The 20,738-nt window shown below is 42.3% G+C and overlaps 1 protein-coding gene across 12 annotated transcripts in view; it reads right to left on the bottom strand.

Moving 5' to 3' along the window:
• Positions 1–859: 859 nt before the first annotated feature.
• The window catches only part of MARK3 (MAP/microtubule affinity-regulating kinase 3), a 112,571-nt gene continuing 92,692 nt past the window's right edge, over positions 860–20,738 (bottom strand). For 3 of the 12 annotated variants that reach the window (XM_008576356.1, XM_008576337.1, XM_008576404.1), the window contains 5 exons: positions 11,394–11,555; positions 10,435–10,692; positions 5,792–5,818; positions 4,282–4,326; positions 860–1,802 (listed from right to left, as the gene is read on the bottom strand). In XM_008576356.1, coding sequence (XP_008574578.1) covers positions 1,457–1,802; positions 4,282–4,326; positions 5,792–5,818; positions 10,435–10,692; positions 11,394–11,555 — 838 coding nt within the window. In that variant the 3' untranslated portion in view covers positions 860–1,456. The remainder of the gene's footprint in view (positions 1,803–4,281; positions 4,327–5,791; positions 5,819–10,434; positions 10,693–11,393; positions 11,556–20,738) is intronic. The other 9 variants (XM_008576391.1, XM_008576372.1, XM_008576399.1 and 6 more) reach the window with 7 other exon arrangements.

Here is a 20,738-nt window from a genome sequence, read left to right as displayed (position 1 = left end):
GCCTGCCTCCCTCCTTGCCTGACAAGTCCTTCTCAAGCAGCCCTACCCCACCCACAGAGCTATTTAACAGGGCACCTACCTGAACCCCAGGCCCTCCAGAATGCCTTACCCACTCTGCGATTTCTCTCAGGGCATTTACCACCTTGTTCCTAACTAGATAATTTACTTCTTACTGTTTATTGCCTGTCTGTTAGAATGTAAGCTTCAAGGAGACAGGGGTCTTTGTTGCACTCACTGATGTGTCCCAGACAACTAGAACAGTGCTCTGCCCGTGGTAGATAACAAATATTTGTGATCTAATGAGTCTGTCCAGACTCTCAAACTCTGACCAACAACAAAGCCAGAACTCAAAACAGTACACGAATCAACGTGACAATTTCCGCTGAGATTAAAGCATCAAACTGAGTGATGAGCTCATTACACCTCTACGTAACCGTGTGGGTGCTTGAGAAAAGCAGTAGGTCTGATTCATGTGCTGAATCACAAGAAAGGAGAGAGGAAAAGTACACACTTCATAGAGAACAAACCCAGAACTGTCAAGACCTGGCATTTCTCTACACAGGGGGACGCTGCAGCTCCTGAGGTTTAAGCTGCCAGCCACTCCTGATTCTTTTCCTTCTCGGGTCACCAGGTGGACCGTCTTCTCCTTTTATTACTCTCAGGGGGGCAAGGGTGAGGAGGGAGACACTAGCAACCACAAAATGTTGGGATCTGTGCCTGAGTTAGGGACAAAGTGGCCCCAAGCCTTCATACGTGATCCTTTGCTTTTGTTCAACTTGATGTTAGAGGCAAACACACACACTTTTAGTGACTGCCTTAATCTGAGTCTTAAATACAGTATTAGGAGACAATGCAAGACTTTACTGAGAAAAAGTGAATTTTTAATTATCTTGTGAATCTACTTAGAAAAACACACACAATGTTCACAACTATAAATTTAAACCTTTTGCACTAAAAACACACAAAACAACAAACACAAAACCACAGGTATGAACTGTAAACCTGTATTAATTATCAACTAGTCTTCAGGTTAATTCTTAGCAGTAATTCATTATCTTCCTCCTAGGCAATTGTAATGTTTTAGCACCAGATGATCTCCCACAGAGGTACTAGTAACAACCCTGGATGCCAGTGCAGGGAGATGCTTCCATGTACACTATTCCACACACATGCCACCCACTCTCACACCCACCCAGATAGGAGGCACAAGGAGCTGGTGTCACACGCTTTCAGGGCAATGGAAATGAGACAGAGGGCACACGGGTCACACATCTTTAATGTAGTGCATTCATAGAAAAAAGGCCAGCTTTCGTTCCCAGGCGTGCTCTCGTCCTCAGACTTTAATATCATGATTCAGAAGATGCAAACGTTATTGCCTAAATATTATTCTATACATTTCCATCAGTGTTCAGGAAAACACTTTAATTGCTACTTAATTTACATCATAATTACTGGGTTACAGCTTTAGCTCATTGGCAATTTTGGAAGCAATATTTTTGAAAGCTATAGATGTCCCTGATATCCGCTTAAACCGGACCCCATTCAGAGACAGTCTTGGCAGCTTGCAGACCTCCATCTCCCACTGCACCAGGTTCTCTGCATGCCCATCACCATGGACGCAGAAGAGCAGGAAGCGCTCCCTCTGCTCGTAGTCGCAGTTATTGGCGTCCAGCACTTTGCGGATTTCCCGCATCATGTCACTGGGATCCATGGAACTAGTGGTTTTCATGCTCCAGGTGAAGCGTAGGGAGCGAGGTTTTGCTTCTTTGTTTTCATCCTTTTGCTCAGCAGATACGTTGCGACTGAAATGCACAGTGGCAGGTTTTTTTTTTTTTTTTAATTGCACAGGAAAATCAACCTTTCTTACTTTAGCTAGTCATAATCAACATCTTTAATAAAACACAGCTAACTGACCTCCGCATTTTTCATGCACAGACTGTTCCTTTACTAAGAAGTACTCATCTACACCCCTGACCACGCCCCTAAATCATAAGCCACACGTGCAAAAATCTACCTGACTGGAAAATCTTCACCAGCCACCCATACTTACTAAAATTAGGAACACAGTTTCTTAAACAGAATCCTTGGAAATCAGGCAAAGTAGAGATGAGCCCTGCTCTTCCACTCAGGGCTGACACGGGCCCAGCTCAGGGAGAAGCTGGTGGCCAGCCTCCTGCTCTGCTCACCCAGCTGCCTCTCTGTTACCACGACTTTTCTTTCCAATCCGCTTTACCATAACCTCCATCTTAACTGGCACTCAGGATAACTGGGGGCTCAACATCCACAGTTTAAAACTGCTTTCCCTGCAAACTGCCCCAGATGCTGAGCTCATAGCAGGTGGGGGGTGGGCCAGTCTCATCACATCCACCCACCTCATTGTTTCCATGTCTCTATTTTTGTTAATTTCAACTTCCAATTTCATAGCTAAAAAAAATTAGATGACATAATCTAATTACTGAGATAGAAAAATGAAATGTTACAGCTTATTTGTCTGTAGAAGACTGAAATGACCCATCTGCATAGTGTGTAAATTCACAGAATGTGAGCCTGGGTCCCAATGCCCACGAGGTGGTGTCAGCAGGGCCCCTTTTGGGAATCCCATAACTTACTGGCCGTTCCTTGGCATTAATCATTATTGCTACCTTAAACAGTTATTTACATTTTCACGTGAGCATCTGGAGGCCTCAATTAAGAGAGTGAGTACCTAATACTCTCGGGCAGTAAAAACACTCAGTAAATGTATGTATAAATTCATCAGAGCTGAGGGTGGACCACAGATTTTACCTATGCACATAGCTCTCCCTGTTGCCAATCTGCAAGTAGAATATTCAATCTGGTTCACATCCACCAAAATTGATTAGAAGCTTCCTATGTATAAGATGTTGTGTTAGATATTAAATAGGTTATAAAAATGAGAAAAAGCTCATGAACTACTTTGGGGCTGGTAGGGAAGACTGTAAGGTAAGGAAAAAGCAGCAGCACAGGAAAGGTACAGGAGACAGAGATGGAGCCCATCCAGTTGGGAGGACTGAGACTGAAAGGTGGGGTGGGACAATGAGGAAATGTTTCCTGGAGGGGTGGCATCTGAGAAGAGCTATAAACAGCCCATGGGATTTCAGTAAAGTACAATGAAGATGAGACGGTGAAGACGGTTTTTGTTTTGAGCAGAGGGAATATCATAAGCAAAGGTAAGGAGGTAGGAAAGCACAGAATGTGTCTCGGGGCACAATAAAGTGCACAGATTGACTGGAAGTGGGACACAGCATCACCCTCACGACAGCTGCTGGCATTTACTGAGCACTTGCCGTGGGCAGGCCTACTCTTACTTGACGCCAGGAGGTAGGTCCTATTATTACCTTCCCATTATGGATGGAAAAACAAACTGTGACAGCTACAGCCTACCCTACAGGCTGGGACATGCAGAATGGGGTGGGAATGGTGCCTGGTGCTGCCCCCGCCCTCTGCTGAGGCAGCCTGCATCACACCCCTCAGGGCCTTGCAGGGACGGATGTGGTCAGTCAGGCAGTGGGGGCTGCTGATGATTTTCATTCAGAGAAGTCTTATGATCAGAGCTGTGTTTTAGGAAGACCAGGAAGAGAGCAAATGGGTTAACGAGGATCTGTAACAGCATGGTGGTGACTGGTGTAAAAAAGGGTGCAAGCAGAAGAGATCTAGAACTATGGAAATAGTCCTACGCCTATCTGGTGACCTCCACACATCAGTGCAATAATAGCTGTGTAAAACTGAAAAGCAAAATATTCAACTATATAATCATTTAAAAAAAAACATATCTAGTTTGAAATATGAAAATGCTACTAAATGTCCTGAGCTTACTCCTTGAGACTAGAACTGTGCAAAGGGTCAGTGATGAGTCAAAGGCTCTTCCTATGAGTGCTCCTACCCATCCCCACACCTCCAGACCACAGTTCAGGTCATTATGCTAGGGCAGGAAGGTTGGAGGCGCTGCCAGGCATTAAACACACACACAAATGCAAAGTCCACGCCAAGCTGGGATCAGGAAGCCTTGCGTGGCAGGCAGGCGCCCCCTCGTGGCCGCCGGGGCGCAGCGCAGCCTGCTGGGAAGTCCAGCAGGAGGCGGCGGCGGCAGCAGCGACCCGACGGTGTGCTTTACATGCCGCAGGGCTCCTTTACATCATGCCCACCTAACTACCCCACACTGACAGCAGCAATATGATGCAGAACACTCGGAAAAGTGTTGCCTCTGCACAGAAACGAGGTAAACCTCTAGAAAAGATTTTAAGTAAAAATCATTCCCCTCACCTTGAGCCCTCATATCTCCCGTTCCTCTCATATTCAGTTGGAAGCCTCAATGAATAGAATGTAGAAGCAAAGAGAAGTGGGAAAGAGAAAAGAAATCTTACATACCAGTACACAACCACCCACATAGCAATACAAACATCATAAAATGGACAAATCTAAAGCAGTTTTTGGTCACCAGTTGGGCCCAGCCAGCAATTTGCTCTTTTCTGGGGGACACGTGGGCTGGCTGTAAGGCAGGCTGCATGTAGCTTCAAGGACCCAGCAGGCACCGCTGCTGGCTCTTCAATCTGAGCACATCCATGGCCTGAGATTGGAGTTATTCTGACTTTTCAACCCCTCCCCACATTATAATGGGCTTCCAATTAAAAGAAATTGGAATCAGTTGAATTCTATATTCAATTATAACATTTTGTACCCAAGAAAAAACTTAACTAGGAAGATTAAAAAATAATCATGGAGTGGAATTTCCAACCAGAAGAATGCACTTTCCCCACAATTTTTGATGAAGAGCTCACATTAACAAAGCCTTGCAGTGACCCACTAGTTTCACAAACATAAAAAAACCACAGCCTGGCCTTCCGGTGGCTTGAGAGGCACAGGAATAATGTGGCTTTTAATGGCAGATTTCTGCCTCATCTGTGTGCATTCCAAGACAGCAACATATTTGGTCTCTTTATTGTCATCATCAAATAATATGAATCAAATTAGAATAACTTCTTCCCCCCATTTCAGATGGGTAACATGCTGGCATCATAACAAGGTTTAGAGGGAGGCACATCTCACACAACAGTGTGAAAACCCAATCACCACATTTATGAACCAAAAAAGGATCAGTAAAAACATTTACTGCAGTGCTTTAAGTAAAAATAATGAGACATGCTTCTTTCAGTGGTTAGTGGAAAGTGGCTTTTAGAGAGAATACTCCTTATTCTCAACTTTATGAAAATATTAAAACATTTCTATGTGGCTGCTCACAACTTAACTTCTAACAAAGCCAAACCAAATGAGGTTGTAGGTTTAAATTTTACGCTTGTTTCCAATATCAGAGTATTAGCTAATTTCCATGTCATTTTAAAGCCTTTTGCTAATTCAATCCTCAATGAAATAAAAATAATGACTAACACAATTACCACTTACCTTTTGCATGCTTGTGGCTAATCATTAATTGTGCATTAATGTTACTGAATATATCATTCTTCAAACAGGAGCATGCTAAGTGTTATTAGTATGAAGACAGAATTATTTGGATGCTAAATAATTCTACCAAAGAAAGAAAATGCACAGAGCATGCACAGGTCTGTTGTTGCATGGGTGCCATAGTTCCTTTAAAATGCCTGACAGAGTTAATCTATTTCTTTCCAGTTTCCTTTCAAGGAAATAAGTATTTAGTTCTCAGCAGAAAGTTTAGTCTTTAAGGAAAAAACAGGGCCAGAAAGCCAAACCTGATGTTAATTGCAGGAGCCATTTGGAGGGGAGGATTGGAAAATAAATGTGTATATATAAATCCTACCTTTTGATAAACCTGAATGACATGTTTCTAAAAGAAATTAAGCCAAAGAAAAAAAATAATTAACAAAAATGACTTGTACAAATTAAATAGAAAATCTAATCAACTATAGAGAGAAAGAAAAAACTCAAATAAAACAGGGCTCCTCTTCTGGCCAATAAACAATGAAATGGTGACATTTGTTGAAAAAGTAAAATTATTACGGTTAATTAAATGAGTATGTGATCTTTTAATTAGAAATATTAAAAAATCTGTACTTGTGAGAAAAAGTTTAGCAGTAAATATTGACATTAGCTGTAATTAAATTTATTTATAGTTCTTCAAATGGACACACTGAAGATAAAATTCAACATCTTGTTAAAGAAATGACAATTCATTAGCAATGTACTAGTAATAACATTAACATTTCTGTTTTTTCAGAATATCTTATGAACAAAAATCTGTCCTTCTTATAAATATTAAAAATTTCATTATAAAATATTTAACCATTAAGAGGATCATTACTTTTTTGAGGAACATGACTTAAACATTAATATAATGTTTGTTACAGTGGTATTATATAAACCACTTTTTAAGGAAAAACAAAATAGGTTATTGGGGTGTAAGCTGAAGTAGAATTTTCTGAGTTTTAGATCTCAAAATGAACAAAAATTATGTGACAAAAAAGCAGTACAGATTTTATTTTTGTGTAACAAACTGGAAGAATTGTATTTACAAGGGGTGACTCTGAGGGCTAGGTGATTGGCTCAGTTGGTTAGACTGCAGTGTTGTTAACATCATGGTCAAAGGTTCAGATCCCCATATCAGCAAGCCTCCAAAAAATAAATAAGTAAGTAAGTAAGTAAGTAAGTAAATAAATAAATAAATAAATAAGTAAAAGGGGTCACTCTGGTCATTAAAATATTTTCAGGAGAAGTGTATGTTGTGCTGAACAGAATCTGACAGAAGATTTTTCAAACTATGGATCAGGTTTTTATGACCATGCGATCAGCTTCCCTGGACAGGTACAGGCTGGGTTTGTTAACTTTTTGTAACTTCTGTAACTTTTGCTAACTATTTGTAAAGCTCAGTTCTGGGCCGGCCCGGTGGCTCACTCGGGAGAGTGCGGTGCTGATAACACCAAGGCCCCGGGTTCGGATCCCATATAGGGATGGCCGGTTCGCTCACTGGCTGGGCGTGGTGCTGACAACACCAAGTCAAGGGTTAAGATCCCCTTACCGGTCATCTTTTAAAAAAAAAATAAAAAAATAAAAAAAAAAGCTCAGTTCTGTAATTGGACACAATAGGCATTCATATATATTTGCTGAATTAATGAAATCACTGGATTTTTCTTTCTCATTTGGGATAACTGGCATTGCTTCAGATATTAATTGACCAATTAAGAAAATGTTTTACTACTGTAGATATCTGCCAACCACTTAATAATTAGATCAAAACTGGTACACAGCAGGGTTATACACAGTAAAGTTCATGTATGTGAAAATAATTTATAAACAAACACTACATAAATAAAAGGTAGTATTATTCAAAAGATTATTTTAGTTGAAAAATAATTAAAAGGTCTTTAAAACATATTTTCATGTCCTAATTTCCTACCTGGAAAAAGTCAGGGTTTCTGGTCAAATACTATAGGACTGCTTTTCTTAACTTTTCCTCCCATAAATCCCTTGAGGAGAACAGAGGAGGGAGGATGCTGGAGGATGAAGGACAGAGGCCTTCGCTGTCTGCCCAGGGCCACGTGGACAAAGCTGAGGTACAGAGGCACGTGCACATGTGCCCAGTCTGCTCTGCCTGCAGAGAATGGGTGATTCAAGTGCCCTGAGCAGGTCATGCCTGCCCCAGGAGGAGAGAGCACCCACTCCCTCTGACTACAAAGGGCCCACAGCTCTCCAGGGGGTGTAGGTTTTCTGATGCTGGCCCTCTTCACACCTAGCCAGGTAGGGTCTCCCTTGGGGCATCTAAGTGCAAATGGACTTCGTGAGCCTTTCAGGCACTGTAACTTTAATCCTAGCAATTATTGCCAGGGGGAGAATAAGAAGCTTCAACTGCAGCAGCAAGGGTTTTGATTGTTTTTAAGAACAAACTGCCTGTAGCTGAAGTATAGTACTAAGGGACTTGACAGATCTAAGTTTGCAGAATTTAACAAAATAGGATAAAAGATCATTTTCTGCAAAAATCTGGAGGTGAAAATAGCTTGGAAATTGTAAAATAAGAAAATTTGTTATGTAAAAATCCTATTTAACAGTTATTTAATAAAACAAAATATTTTTAGAAAGAAAAAAAAAAAAAAAGAAAATCACCTAGAATTTTTTAAAAATAAGAAACCTCAGTCTCCAATTTCAATTCAAATACATGAAATAAATGCAATTAGAAAACAAGAGGAAAAGACTCATGCCTGCAACATTCCTTTACTGAGCTTTCTACCTGGGAGCACAGCGTAGTGGCTTAAAGGGCCTCTTCTGGACTCTAACAGACCTGACTCTGCCACTTTTTTGGTGTAGGATTTCGAACATGTGACTTAACCTCTGAACCTTATCTTCAGTTTCTTCTATAAAATGGGGAATATCTACTCCACAGGGTGGACTGTGGAGATTAAATGAGTGAGTGAGAGACACAGAGAGAGAGAGAAAGAGAATATATGATTATAGACATACTAATTATATATATATAAAAATGTGTGTATATATAATATATACATATTTAAATGTATAAAATATATACATGCATATTTATATTATATAAAATGTGTATATCTATATATCTATAGACATCTATCTTAGCCCATAGTAAGCATTCAAATAATGGTAGTTGATTTTTTTTTCTTTTTAATTAATGATAGTCTTAAGTTGACAAAAAAAAAAAAGAGCACAAAGGAGACAATTAAATAAACTCAAGGATTTTAATGGTGTGCAAGGTTTTATTTAAAGAGCCCATTATAGAACAAAGTGTCTGGACATAAAGCTACCTTTTCGGAACTTAAGACAAAACTGATGGCTGCATATTCCCTCTGTGCTTGGGGCTTAAAGAAGAAAACACCTGTTGATATATATATATATATTTGGCAGATGGCCAGTACAGGGATCTGAACACTTGACCTTGGTGTTATCAGCACAATGCTCTAACCAACTGTGCTAACTGGCCAGCCCTGCCTGTTGAATTTAATCAAGGACAGGGAGGTAAACAGCCAGGTGGATGTTACCTGGCTCCCTCTTCTACCACCCAAGTTTCAGAGGCAGTTTCATTTCAGACTAGTCCCTGAAGAAGGAGCTGGGGTACAAGGAGGCCTGGGACATGCCATGGGATGACTCTGAAAGGAAGGAAGGAACTATTCTGAGGGTCACCAGACTCTTCTGGGATTGAACTCACTGTCTCTCTCACTGGTTATGAACATGTACCCCAAACCTGGCAAGGCCCTTTAGACCATTCTGTTCTGCCCACTCTGGAATGGGATGAGAAGAGGGTGGACTGAAACCTTCTGACTTCTAGTTAATGCTAATGGACATCAGAAACCTTCCCTAATCTGGTATTTGATGTCCTAGCAACAAAAAGATCAGACTGTTTAATATGACTCATCTAATTTTTATAAGGAGAAATTAAGGAGACTGAAAAGTGACATTTAGCTTACAGTTTAAATAATGCAGATGGCGTGAAACAGAGCAATAGGCTGATGGACCCACAGGGAGTGCCAAAAAACAGAAGAGGAGGGCACTGATCATTTTAAACCCTGAGAAAACTTCTACTGTTGTTCCGCAAGGTAACAAACAAGAGGGTCTGCACAGGCAAACCTGCAGGATATCTCGAATATACTAACCCACAGCTAGGCTTAACTGGAAAAAATTTCCCTTGGGGAGTCCTGGAACTGCAGGGGCTCTTGAGTTTCCTGGGTGCATTCCTGGCTAACGGAGCCTTTCACTATTTGCTTATGGTGCTAAGTGGTTTCCTTACTTTTTCCTCCTGTAGCTGCTGATATTTCTAGGCTTTTGAATCTCCACACTAGATTGGGGAAATAAAATTATCTCAAGGGACTCTCAAGAGTTTCTCAAGGCCCAAAATGACAGCCTACTGGACACATGAAGCATTTTATACACAACCAGATATTATTATTATCATTTTTTAGAATAAGCCAGAGATTTTATCTCCAAAACTATACCACATTTAAGAAAGCTACTTGCTCTTAATATAACTTAGTAGAGACCGAGAGAGAGACCAATTTCAAGATTTAGACTCGGAGAAACTTAGTGCTCCTTAATGACAATGAAGTGAGAGAAGAGGAAATGTCTCTGTGGCAGGGATGACTACAACAGAGGCATCGTCTTCCCTGACGAGGTCTAGGGAGTGGCCGCCCCTGCCTACCCCAGAACTGGGGGTTTGCTAAGCTGCAGTGAGCATACCATGTGGACAGATGTGTGACCAAAAGTAGTAGTAATTAAAGAATAACACCTCCCAAGTGCTAAAGAACTTCTAGTGTCATAAAAAGATTCTGAGAGCTGTCATTTCTATTGTAAAGGTTTTAAATTAAAAATTTAGTTATACATAAACCAGAAAAACATGGGCTCATCTGGCAGTAGATTCACACAATAGAGAAGATACTTCTGCTTTTGCTCTGTGTGTTTCCTCCAAAACAACCAGCATCACCTGGCACTTACCTCCGTGTAAGTTTTGAAGTTAATTTACTAAAAAGATTAGCGGAGCCTCGGCTTCGAGTCTGGGACAGAGGTGTGGCTTCATGGGACAGGCTGGGAGAGGCAGGTGGGCCGTTGTAGGTTGCTGTTCGCCGCTCCCGTGGCTGGCCGTGGAAAGTGCTGCGACTGGCAGTGCCCCTTGGGAAGCGGATTCTATCTGGGGTGGTCGCACTGCTAACACTGTGTGTAGAAGCAACTGGAGCTCTCTGATCAGGAATGGCACTGTGAGATCAGAAAATAAGAGACGTCTTACATCTCTGTCCACAAAGTCCCAGCTTTGTGGCAAACATGGCACATAAAAATTTACAATCACAATCTACCTTTTATACATAGTGGAGAAAATCAGGTATAGTACATCCAGATCCAAGGGGTGTTTTATAGGACTTAGGAGCAAAAGGTAAGTTAAATGGGAAAGGGTACCAAAGGAATAGTATATAATGAGACAAAGCCTCATAGAGCTTAAGGGAACAGTACATATATATTTTCAAGGACAAGATTAATGCAGGGAAATTCCAGGACACAGAATGACTAACTCAAGCTTTTCCCCTTTGCTTCCCTCTCAAATTGTTTACACTCAGAGAACCGTGCCAATGTGAAAGAAATAAAGATATGCAGGTATAATTGAAGACCAGGCAACTAAAAAGTTTTGGAAGCACACAATGGTATAAGTAAAAAATTCCACATGCTGAAAGCAACCTGGGAAGGAGAGGGAATTTCTAACACCCTTTGTAGTATGCAAAGGCACAAAGACACACACAAACAACCAAGGACACCATGAGACAGGATATGCTTAACTAAAATCACATGGAGAAAGGACACCTTGTAGACAACTATAACAAAATCTTGGATCATAAAATCCACAGCACAAAATTAAGAAGCAGTGGGTACACATTAGTTTCACAAGGGATGTGCATTTTTCTTACATAGCTTTGAAGTTATCTCCTTCACTGTCTATTGGAGGTAACATCATCTTGGGGTGCCCAGAGGCTGACATGGACATCGACTTCTGATGTCTCAGCCGACAGGTAGAAGATGTGGCACAAACTGAGGCAGGGCTAGCTGCGTAAGCGAACATTTCTGTCAGGCTGGGAGGGGGTTTGGGTTCAGGCAGAGGCAGAAACAATAGTATGATGGAGCAGTGACCAAAAGAGCAACCTGTTGTTTAAAGCACATACCTTCCTCCCCAAACAATCTCATTTTTATCAAAAGATAAAAATCTCTTAAACCTCTTTTGGGGATTCTGGAGCTACTGCTAACCTGTAGATGCTTTTTTTCACACAGTAATTTTAAGTTTATTACCTTAAAAGAAAGTAACAGCTTACATGTTTGAATATTAATGTGAGAGGGTCCTCTAAGCTCTGCAAGAAATAAAGCCTATCCTAAAAGAGAAGTTTCAATTCAAATCTCAGTGGTAAACTGAACAGAGATGTCCCTTGGTATTCACAGGGCATTGGTTCCAGGACCTCTGTGGATACCAAAATCAGCGGATGCTCAAGTTCCTGATATAAAATGGCATAGCATTTGCATATAATATACGCACATCCTCCTGTATACTTTAAATCCCTTCTAGATTACTTGTAATACCTAATACAATTTAAATGCTGTGTAAATAGTTGCTATACTATATTTTTTATTTGTATTATTTTTTATTGTTGTACTGTTATTTTTTCCCAATTTCTTCTTCTTCTTTTTTGTAGCTGGCTGGTAAGTGGATCTGAACCCTTAGACCTTGGTGTTATCTGCACCACACTCTAACCAACCAGCCCATTTCCAAATAGTATCGATCTGCAGTTGGTTGAATCTGTGGATGAGGAACTTGCAGATATAGAGGGCTGACTGTATATAAAATGAGCATACTGTGGTCTTAACTTCTTCCCAAAATAATCTGACATATTAAATGGACTAATAAAATTATGGGTATAGGAACTAGTTGTAATATATTAGAGTATCCTATGTTGTTTTAACTATATAGTTTAGAACATTTCTACTCAAAGGACATTTACTCCTTTGTAAGTCAAAATTCCTAAAGGGTCAACAAAGCACCCTTTTTCAAGATGGGAGAACACATCAGAGCAAATTAACTGTTTATAGATACAAAAAGAGAGTGACAGAGTGGCTGCAAGTCTGCAGTTTCACCTGGCACAGACAGCTACTAGACAAAACTACCCACAGGAACTTCATCATGACCACACTAATCCTGAATTCCAGCTCGGTAATTATGTCCTTGGAATTCCAAAAGGGCAGTTACTTTCCTTTAAGGATAAGCAACAATTTAGAATTCTGATCATACTCTTTCAGTATCCTTCTGCAGAAATCCTTGCAAAGCCTAGCCTGCAAACTGGAAGCCATCAGGTTCTTTCTTTCCCTCATTCCCTATATCCAGGCCAAAGTGACATCTTGTTGGTGTCAATTTCCTAACAGCTCCTTGCTGGGCCCATCCTCTCCACTGCTACTGCCAGAGTCTTAGTTCCAAGCCTTCACCCCAACACCTCCAAACTATCCACCACACAGCCATGAACTTCCTAAAATAAAAACCTGACCTGGTCACTCATCTGCTCATAACCTTTCTAAAACACGCCAAGTCTTCAGGATAATGTTCAAACTCCTCGTCCCAGCATGCAAGTTACACACTCTCAGGCACCTGTGGTCTTGCCCCTGCCATCTCTCCAGGCTTTACCTTCCACAGTCCCCTCTTGGAACTCGACTTTCTGGCCCTCCTGAGGATGTGCGGTCCTTTGGTCAAGCATCAGGTCACAGAACTTTGGTGGCTGGCTGTAGGGGGATCCGAACCTTTGACCATGGTGTTACAAGGCAGCATTCTAACCAAGTGAGCTAACAGGCCAGCCATGTCAAAAGAACTTTTGCAGGTGCTATTCTTTCTGCTTAGAGAGCTGGTGTCTTTCTATTCACTCTTCACAATTCAACCCAAAGGTTACCTCCTCCATGAAGTCTTCCCTAATGCTCTCCTGATGACAGTTAAATCTTTCTGCGTCTAGGGCCGGCCCGGTGGTGCACTGGAGAGTGCGCCGCTTGGGAGCGCGGCAACGCTCCTGCTGAGGGTTCGGATCCCATGTGGAGACCGGTTCCCGCTCACTGGCTGAGCGCGGTGCGGGTGCAACACCGAGGGTTGCGATCCCGTCGCCGGTCCCCGATATGGGGGCGACACCGAGGGTTGCAATCCCGTTACCGGTCAGTAAAAAAGACAAAAAAAGGGAAAAAAAAAAAAATCTTTCTGTGTCTTTACTTATGCTTGCCACACTGTTCTATAGTGACCGTTCCCTGCTGGATATTCCTGAAGGCAAGGCCTGTAATGCATCAGCAGAAAGCCTCAGGTTGAGCAGGTGCTCAACTTTAGGTGTTCTCCTAATGGAACAGGTTAATAAATTAGCCATTGGAATTCTGATAGCCCCAATATGAGGGACATAAGTCTTTAAAATGAATTGCTCAAAAAGGGCTGCTAGTCTCTGCATTTTTTTTTTTTTTTGTCTTTCTATTATAATATCTTTAAGGCCATTCCTGCATTTCTGTTTGAGAATTCTGTCCTGCCTTGGGAGAGTAGTTCTATATAGTCAGAGAAGAACAAGAAACATTGCCTCATAAAGAGAAAAATTTATTCAGCTTTGTTTTTGCCGCTCAGCATCCACTCTTTTCCTGTGGCAACAATACTTAAATTTTGCATTGGGGTCAGCAACTCTAGGTCCCTGGGTTCCAGATGAAGATGACTTCACCCCAGACTTTCCCAGCTACCTTGGCCAGAGATAGGTTCAGCCCAGAGCCAGACGCACGCAGATCAAGGAGACAACCCCGGGGCTCCTGTTGGAGCAGAACTGTGTGCGGGAGAACATCAGGTCTGATGCTGCTGGGCCCAACTGCTGAACACCTACAGAGGAGGCAGAACTAGGTAATGGATCCTGACTCTAGCCCTGGACTTTTTTAGTTATATGAATTAATAGACACCCTTTTTTATTTAGGTTTTTATTTAAACCTGTTTGGACTGGGTTTTTTTATCACCTGCAACAGAGTCCTAACTGATTCAAGTATTTAAAGAAATGCTTGGTTGGTTCCTGTACATGTGTATACACACACATATACAGGTACACAAAAACTTATTTTTCTAACAAGTTACAGATAAATACAACGGTCTTTTGTGCTCTATTATCTGTTCAGGGCAGATCAAGGGTCAACACACTTTATCCTCCTACCCAGCTGCTAACATTTTCTTGCTCAAATCAGTGGCTAGGATCAATGGATGTACCAGAGAAAACTGGGAAAGAAGGGCAGGCAGGAGTTGTTTGGCTTGTTCCCTGGAGAATATAAATGGTCCCAAAGTCTGGAGAAGGACAGAGCTTTTAGTCAGTGTGCAGAGCCAAAGGCTGCTCAGTCTACCCCCATGAAGCACATGGCAGACTGACACGACAAGTGTGGGCCAGACCTCCAAGGCCTAGAAGCACGGCAAGAGTGTCTGTACAGGTGCTTTGCAGCAAAAAACTGATCCTCGATAAATTTAGAGACCTTTCAAAGAAGGAAATTAAACTGATATTTTTGTTATAAATTATTAAATTTTTCGACATACTAATTTTAAAGTCAATTACATAAATTATTCCTTGAGAAACTTAATCCATGTTACATCATGAGTTCTAGAAAGCAAGCCACAAAATAGATGCTTTTCTGACTTCTACGGTAGGTCTTGCACCTTGATTTAGGAAACAATAAAGTCAGTAAATGTTTGCTGAATTTCAAGTTTGTACAATCAAACTCACAACAATTCTGTCTTCAACAGAGAGCCCCAACATCGCAATGGGCTGGTTGCTGTGAAAGTTCAAACAATATTTCCCCCTGAGAAAAGTGTTAAAAATGGGTATACAAGGGCATGTCAGAAAGTTTGTGGACAGGGCCGAGCCCGTGGCGCACTCGGGAGAGTGCGGCACTGGGAGCGCAGTAGCGCTCCTGCCGCAGGTTCAGATCCTATATAGGGATGACCGGTGCGCTCACTGGCTAAGCGTGGTGTGGCCGGTCTCAAAAAGGACAAAAAAAAAAAAAAAAAAAAGTTTGTGGAAGAAGAGAAAGGATACTATGAATCTTTCCACATATTTTTTGAAGTACCCTGGTATTTCACAGTCTAGCCCACAATAATCTACATTAGTAGAACAGTAGCTGCACTACACTTTTAGTCGTTCTGGGTCCAAGGAAGAACCATTTTTTAAACCTTAATTTATAGAAATTACAATGTTTTCAGCTGCGTGGTCAAGTTCATATGAATTTTCCCAACTGTTCTGTATTAATGACTGATTTCTTTTTTTTTCTTCAAAAAAACACTCTAATACACTTAAGGTTATTAAAGGACAGGTACTTTGAAATTTGTTTGATATGACATCTAGCTCATATCAGAACATTTTGATATGAAATGTTTTAGTTGCTGATTAAAAGCATACTCAATGATTAGGCAAAAGCAGAACTGAAAATATAATCCAAAAAGATACATGTGTTAACTTTCATCAGTCCTTCTCAGTTCAATCCCTGTAGCTTGATGAGGAACAAGTAGATAAAATCATAAAGCCACTTTACAATTTTACCAGTGATACCCAATACCTAAAGCTTCTTTGAAAGACTCTGTTGTGCTTTATTGTAACGCCATCACATTACTTCTCTGGGGGTCCTTAAATAAATGTATTCTAAACAGCCTCATAAAGATATCCAAAAGCATAAGAAAAAGCAAGGCAGAGTGTCCACATTATATGGGTTGTTTAGCAATATTAACTGGAGAGATTAGGTATAGTTGGTATAAACTAAGAAAATTCTTCACATTCTTGTGTGAACAGTTTATGGCTGCAAAAGCAAAAATCTGTTGAGCACTATGGGTCAGTGTCTGTGCTAAGCGATTTACCTACACGATCTGGACAGAATCATACAACTGAAGGTGTGTAGGCAAAGTGAAGGAATACGGTCAGGGCCCCTCAGATGTTGAGAATCTTGCTGAGCGTTTGATGTAAATATGCACGTGCACCCAGGTGTTCCTTAGTTATTGTCTAATGTAAGTGCACATGTGCACCAGGTGTCCTGGGTTATGACTTAAGTATAAAGGAGGAGTGGCTCTGATCCACAGTGCCCCCTCCCCCACCCCCAGGATGCTCCCAGGGGGAGGGGGCCACGGGGAGGCTGCTACTGCTGCTGGAGGCTGTTGCTGCCAGTGCCCCTGGGATACCCCTAGATGCCACCGCTGTTGCTACTGCTGAGGGCTGAGCTCATGTCGTCTGCCAATGGCTCCTGGGATCTTTCCCAATTACGTAGCATGGACCTGTATGTGAGGGGTGTATTGACGCAGCCTGGCATGTGAGGGGTCTAGTGAACCAGTCTTTACAATGGGTTTGAAGGGTCTGAGCCCTAGCCCTGACAATACAAACAGAAACTTAGCATAACTAAAATAATGAAACATTTTGGCTTTAGTTATGAATTTCTTTAGTCATACAACTGGCGAAGTCTGTAGCTATACAACTGGTGATCAGCAGGATTTTTGGCAGGTAAAAGAGCCTGGCAACTGGCCTCACGGGTGGGATGCCAAGCAGGTAAAGCAGCAGAAAGCCCTTGGGAGGGGGAGGAAATGTGGCTACCCCTGAGTACATGGTGCCTGGTTGTTATAGAATGATCTTGGCAAGAAAGCTCTAGACACTCGGGGAGTTGGAGTCAGAAAGTTTATTACGTGCGGGACTCAGGTGGACTTAGGTCCTGAAAGCCTGAGACCCTGATCATGAATTCAACAGGGTATTTATAAGCCATAACCTTAGGTTTAATCTTAGGTATCTCAGACAAACAGCTGTTGATTTTAGTTTTTCCTGATTCACGTGACTTAGGCGAACAGGCAAAATTAGAAATGCAAGTCCTGAGACCCTGATCATGAATTCAACAGGGTATTTATAAGCCATAACCTTAGGTTTAATCTTGTATCTCAGACAAACAGCTGTTGATTTTAGTTTTTCCTGATTCACGTGACTTAGGCGAACAGGCAAAATTAAAAATGCAAGCAGCACAGGCTAGCAAGATTTCAAAGGCAGAAATGCCTGCCAGCAGTTGACTATTTACCTAGGCTGAGTTCTCGGGGGCCCGAGATAAGCACATTTAGTTACAGAGACATTTTTACAAGTTAGTCAGAATTTAATTTTTGAATTTTTCCTCATTACAGTGGTCGCATTCCTGTTGACTGGGGTCTGGTTGTTGCTCTCTGTACTGTGAGCCAACATGGACCAGAAACCCCATGAAGCAGCTCAGCATTGACATTTGCAGCAGAAAGCAGACAGGTTGAAAATGCAATCCATCCCCTGGAGGCTGAAGTACAGCAACAGGTCATCCCTGCTTCTGACACTAAAGACAATGACGAACCTGATGGTGAGTTGAGGGAGAATGTGCATCTCCTGGAACGACCTGTTGCCTATCAGAAAGTGAAGCATGAGCAGCCTATGGGACCAGGCAGACCAGTAGGCAACCCACAGGTGACCCAATTTACTACCTATATCCCATATACCCAGGTCAAATTGGTTGGCTTGTAAACAGTAAAGCAGGAGAAACAGGGAGAGCCCCTGGCTGCTGCAGCTATGGGACCTAGGGGTGGATGGTGTGATGTGCTTTGGAGATGTAGTAAACGTATGTCATGTTTGTCCAAAGGCAAATGGCTTGCCGGGTGCCATTTAAATCTGAAGGCTCGCTGGGTGCCACATAAACCCAAGAAAACAGTTCTACATGCAGATGGGCAGATGACCTGAGGATGGGTGCCCCTGCAGAATTTCAAGTATGTCTTCACCTGGTGAAAAGTGGAAAAGTTAGCCTTCACGCCCATCTCTGTGGCAGCGGTTACAGGATAACCGCAGATATGCACAGGGGCAAGGCAGCCAGTCCTTGACGTTCGACAGGGTGAATGCAGCTGTTTCAACTGTGTGGGGTGAATGCTGTGGCTGGTGTAAGCCCAGCTGATTCAAGTGGTTCAAGAGCAGAGGATGGGGCAGCTAGATGCAAATAGCCAAGACAGTGGGAGAAAAGCCCTGAGGGCGTTTCAGAAGTTTGGGAGAGGGCCCCTCCTATCACAGACACTGAGGCCTAAGAGAACTGAGTTTCTCCAGAGAATAGACCTGGGGTGTCGGCCCCTCTCGGGGAAACTGCTCCCTGCATTCTAGCTGCTCTGGCTAGAGCAGCCCTGCCTTGGGCGGCCCCAAATGTGATTCATGCACTGCTCTGGAGAGTGCAAGCTGGAAACTTTGGTGGCCTTCGTGTTGTGTTAAGTTTGCAGGCTTGCAGAATTGAGAGCAGTGGAGGAATGGCAGCCTCCACCCAGATTCCAGAAGATGTATGAAAAAGCAGGGGGACTTGGGCAGAGACCTATTGCAGGGGTGGAGGTGCTGCAGAGGTCATCTGTGGACCAGAAAAGTGGGGTTGCAGCCCGCACAGAGAGCCCTCACCGGGGAAATGTCTAGAGCCAGGACAGCAGGGCTGCCACCAGGAACCCAGAGCTGTAGGGCTGCTGGCAATGTGTGGCACTGGCCTGGAAAAGCCGCAGGCACCAGGGCAACTCAATGGGCTGCACCTGGCAGAGCTGTAGGAGTAAGGCTGCCCAATGCTTTGGGGCCCAGATGCCCCATTGTGTTTAATGTTTGCAGTTTGGGTTTTGGATTTGTTTGGGGCCTGTTCCTCCTCTTTCCTGGTCTATTCCTCCCTTTTGGAATGTGAATGTGTACCCAGTGTCCATCCCACTGTACCTTGGAAGTAGAAAAATTTGTTTTTGACTCTTTACAGGTTCATAGCTAAAAGGAGTTTTGCCTTTAGTCTCAGATGAGACTTTGGACTTTTGAGTTGGTGCTGCAACAAGCTAAATACTTTTGGAACTCTTGGGATGGAATACGTAGTATGTGAATGCAAGGGTCAGTTATCCTTGCTAAGGGAAGAACACAGAAGATTCTGAATGCATAGGTTGTACAACGAGGGACCCTGAAGGGGTGGACTGTAGGGAAAGTGAAGGAAAATGGTTAGGCCCCTCATGTTCAGAATCTTGCTGAGCCAATTTGGGAATGCTGAGCGTTTGATGTAAATAGGCACGTGTGCCCAGGTGTTCCTTGGTTATTGTCTAATGTAATTGCACCTGTGCACCCAGGTGTCCTGGGTTATGGACTTAATTATAAAGGACAAATGGCTCTGATCTATAGTGCCCCCTCACCCCCAGGATGCCCCTGGGGAGGGCCATGGGGAGGCCGCTACTGCTGCTGGAGGCTGTTGCTGCCAGTGCCTCTGGGATGCCCTGAGAGGCCACTGCTGCTGTTGCTACTGCTGAGGACTGAGTTTCTGTTGTCTGCCAGTGGCTTCTGGGATCTTTCCCAATTACCTAGCATGGACCTGTGTGTGAGGGGTCTAGTGACCCAGTCTGTACAATAGGTTTGAAGGGTCTGAGCCCTAGCCCTGACAATACAAATGGAAATTAGTATAACTAAAATTATGCAACATTTTGGCTTTATTTATGAATTGCTTTAGCCATACAACTGGCATAGACTGTAGCTTTACAAGGTGTAATCAAACCTTCTCATGCCTACTTTACATTGACTGTTAGTCAATACTGGAATCGAGCCATAGTCTTCTGACGAGAAGGAGGAAGAATAATTACATCAGGAGGAATACAGCAGAAAGTAGGCTGGCCTTCAGCATGCCTGGTTTCAAAAGGAGTCTTACTTAGAAAACTACACACAGGTGCTTGTGCCAACACAACAACTTGCCAAAACCTATCCCCACCCTCACCCCCCTACCCCCTCCACCAATGATTAACTTTATCTTTCACACAGTAAAACTGATTAAAAAAAAAAAAGATTGCACTAGCAAGAATCAATAAATAAAACTAATTTTAAAAAGAAAAAAACCTATTTATTAAAAACCAATTATATTGCCTGTGACAAGAGAAAAAAAAATCTACATTTGGCAAGCCTTAAAACATTGTCCTACATTCAAGTAGAATTTTAAAGTTAGTAAGGGCTTAAGACACACACAGCCTTTGGTTTAAGCCTTCATACAGTTCTTTTCAGCCATGATCGTTCTCATGTTGGAATTCTGTATTTAAAAAAAAAAAAAAAAAAAAAAAAAACATTGTCCTACATTCAAGTAGAATTTTAAAGTTAGTAAGGGCTTAAGACACACATAGCCTTTGGTTTAAGCCTTCATACAGTTCTTTTCAGCCATGATTGTTCTCATGTTGGAATTCTGTATAAACACTCACAGAAGAAAAAGTCCAACATACGTAAGGC

The sequence above is a fragment of the Galeopterus variegatus genome, unplaced genomic scaffold, assembly GCF_000696425.1.
Source record: "Galeopterus variegatus unplaced genomic scaffold, G_variegatus-3.0.2 Scaffold62, whole genome shotgun sequence".
Taxonomy (NCBI): domain Eukaryota; kingdom Metazoa; phylum Chordata; class Mammalia; order Dermoptera; family Cynocephalidae; genus Galeopterus; species Galeopterus variegatus.
Note: the sequence above shows the minus strand (reverse complement) of the source record. Positions and strands in the feature narration are given on the sequence as shown.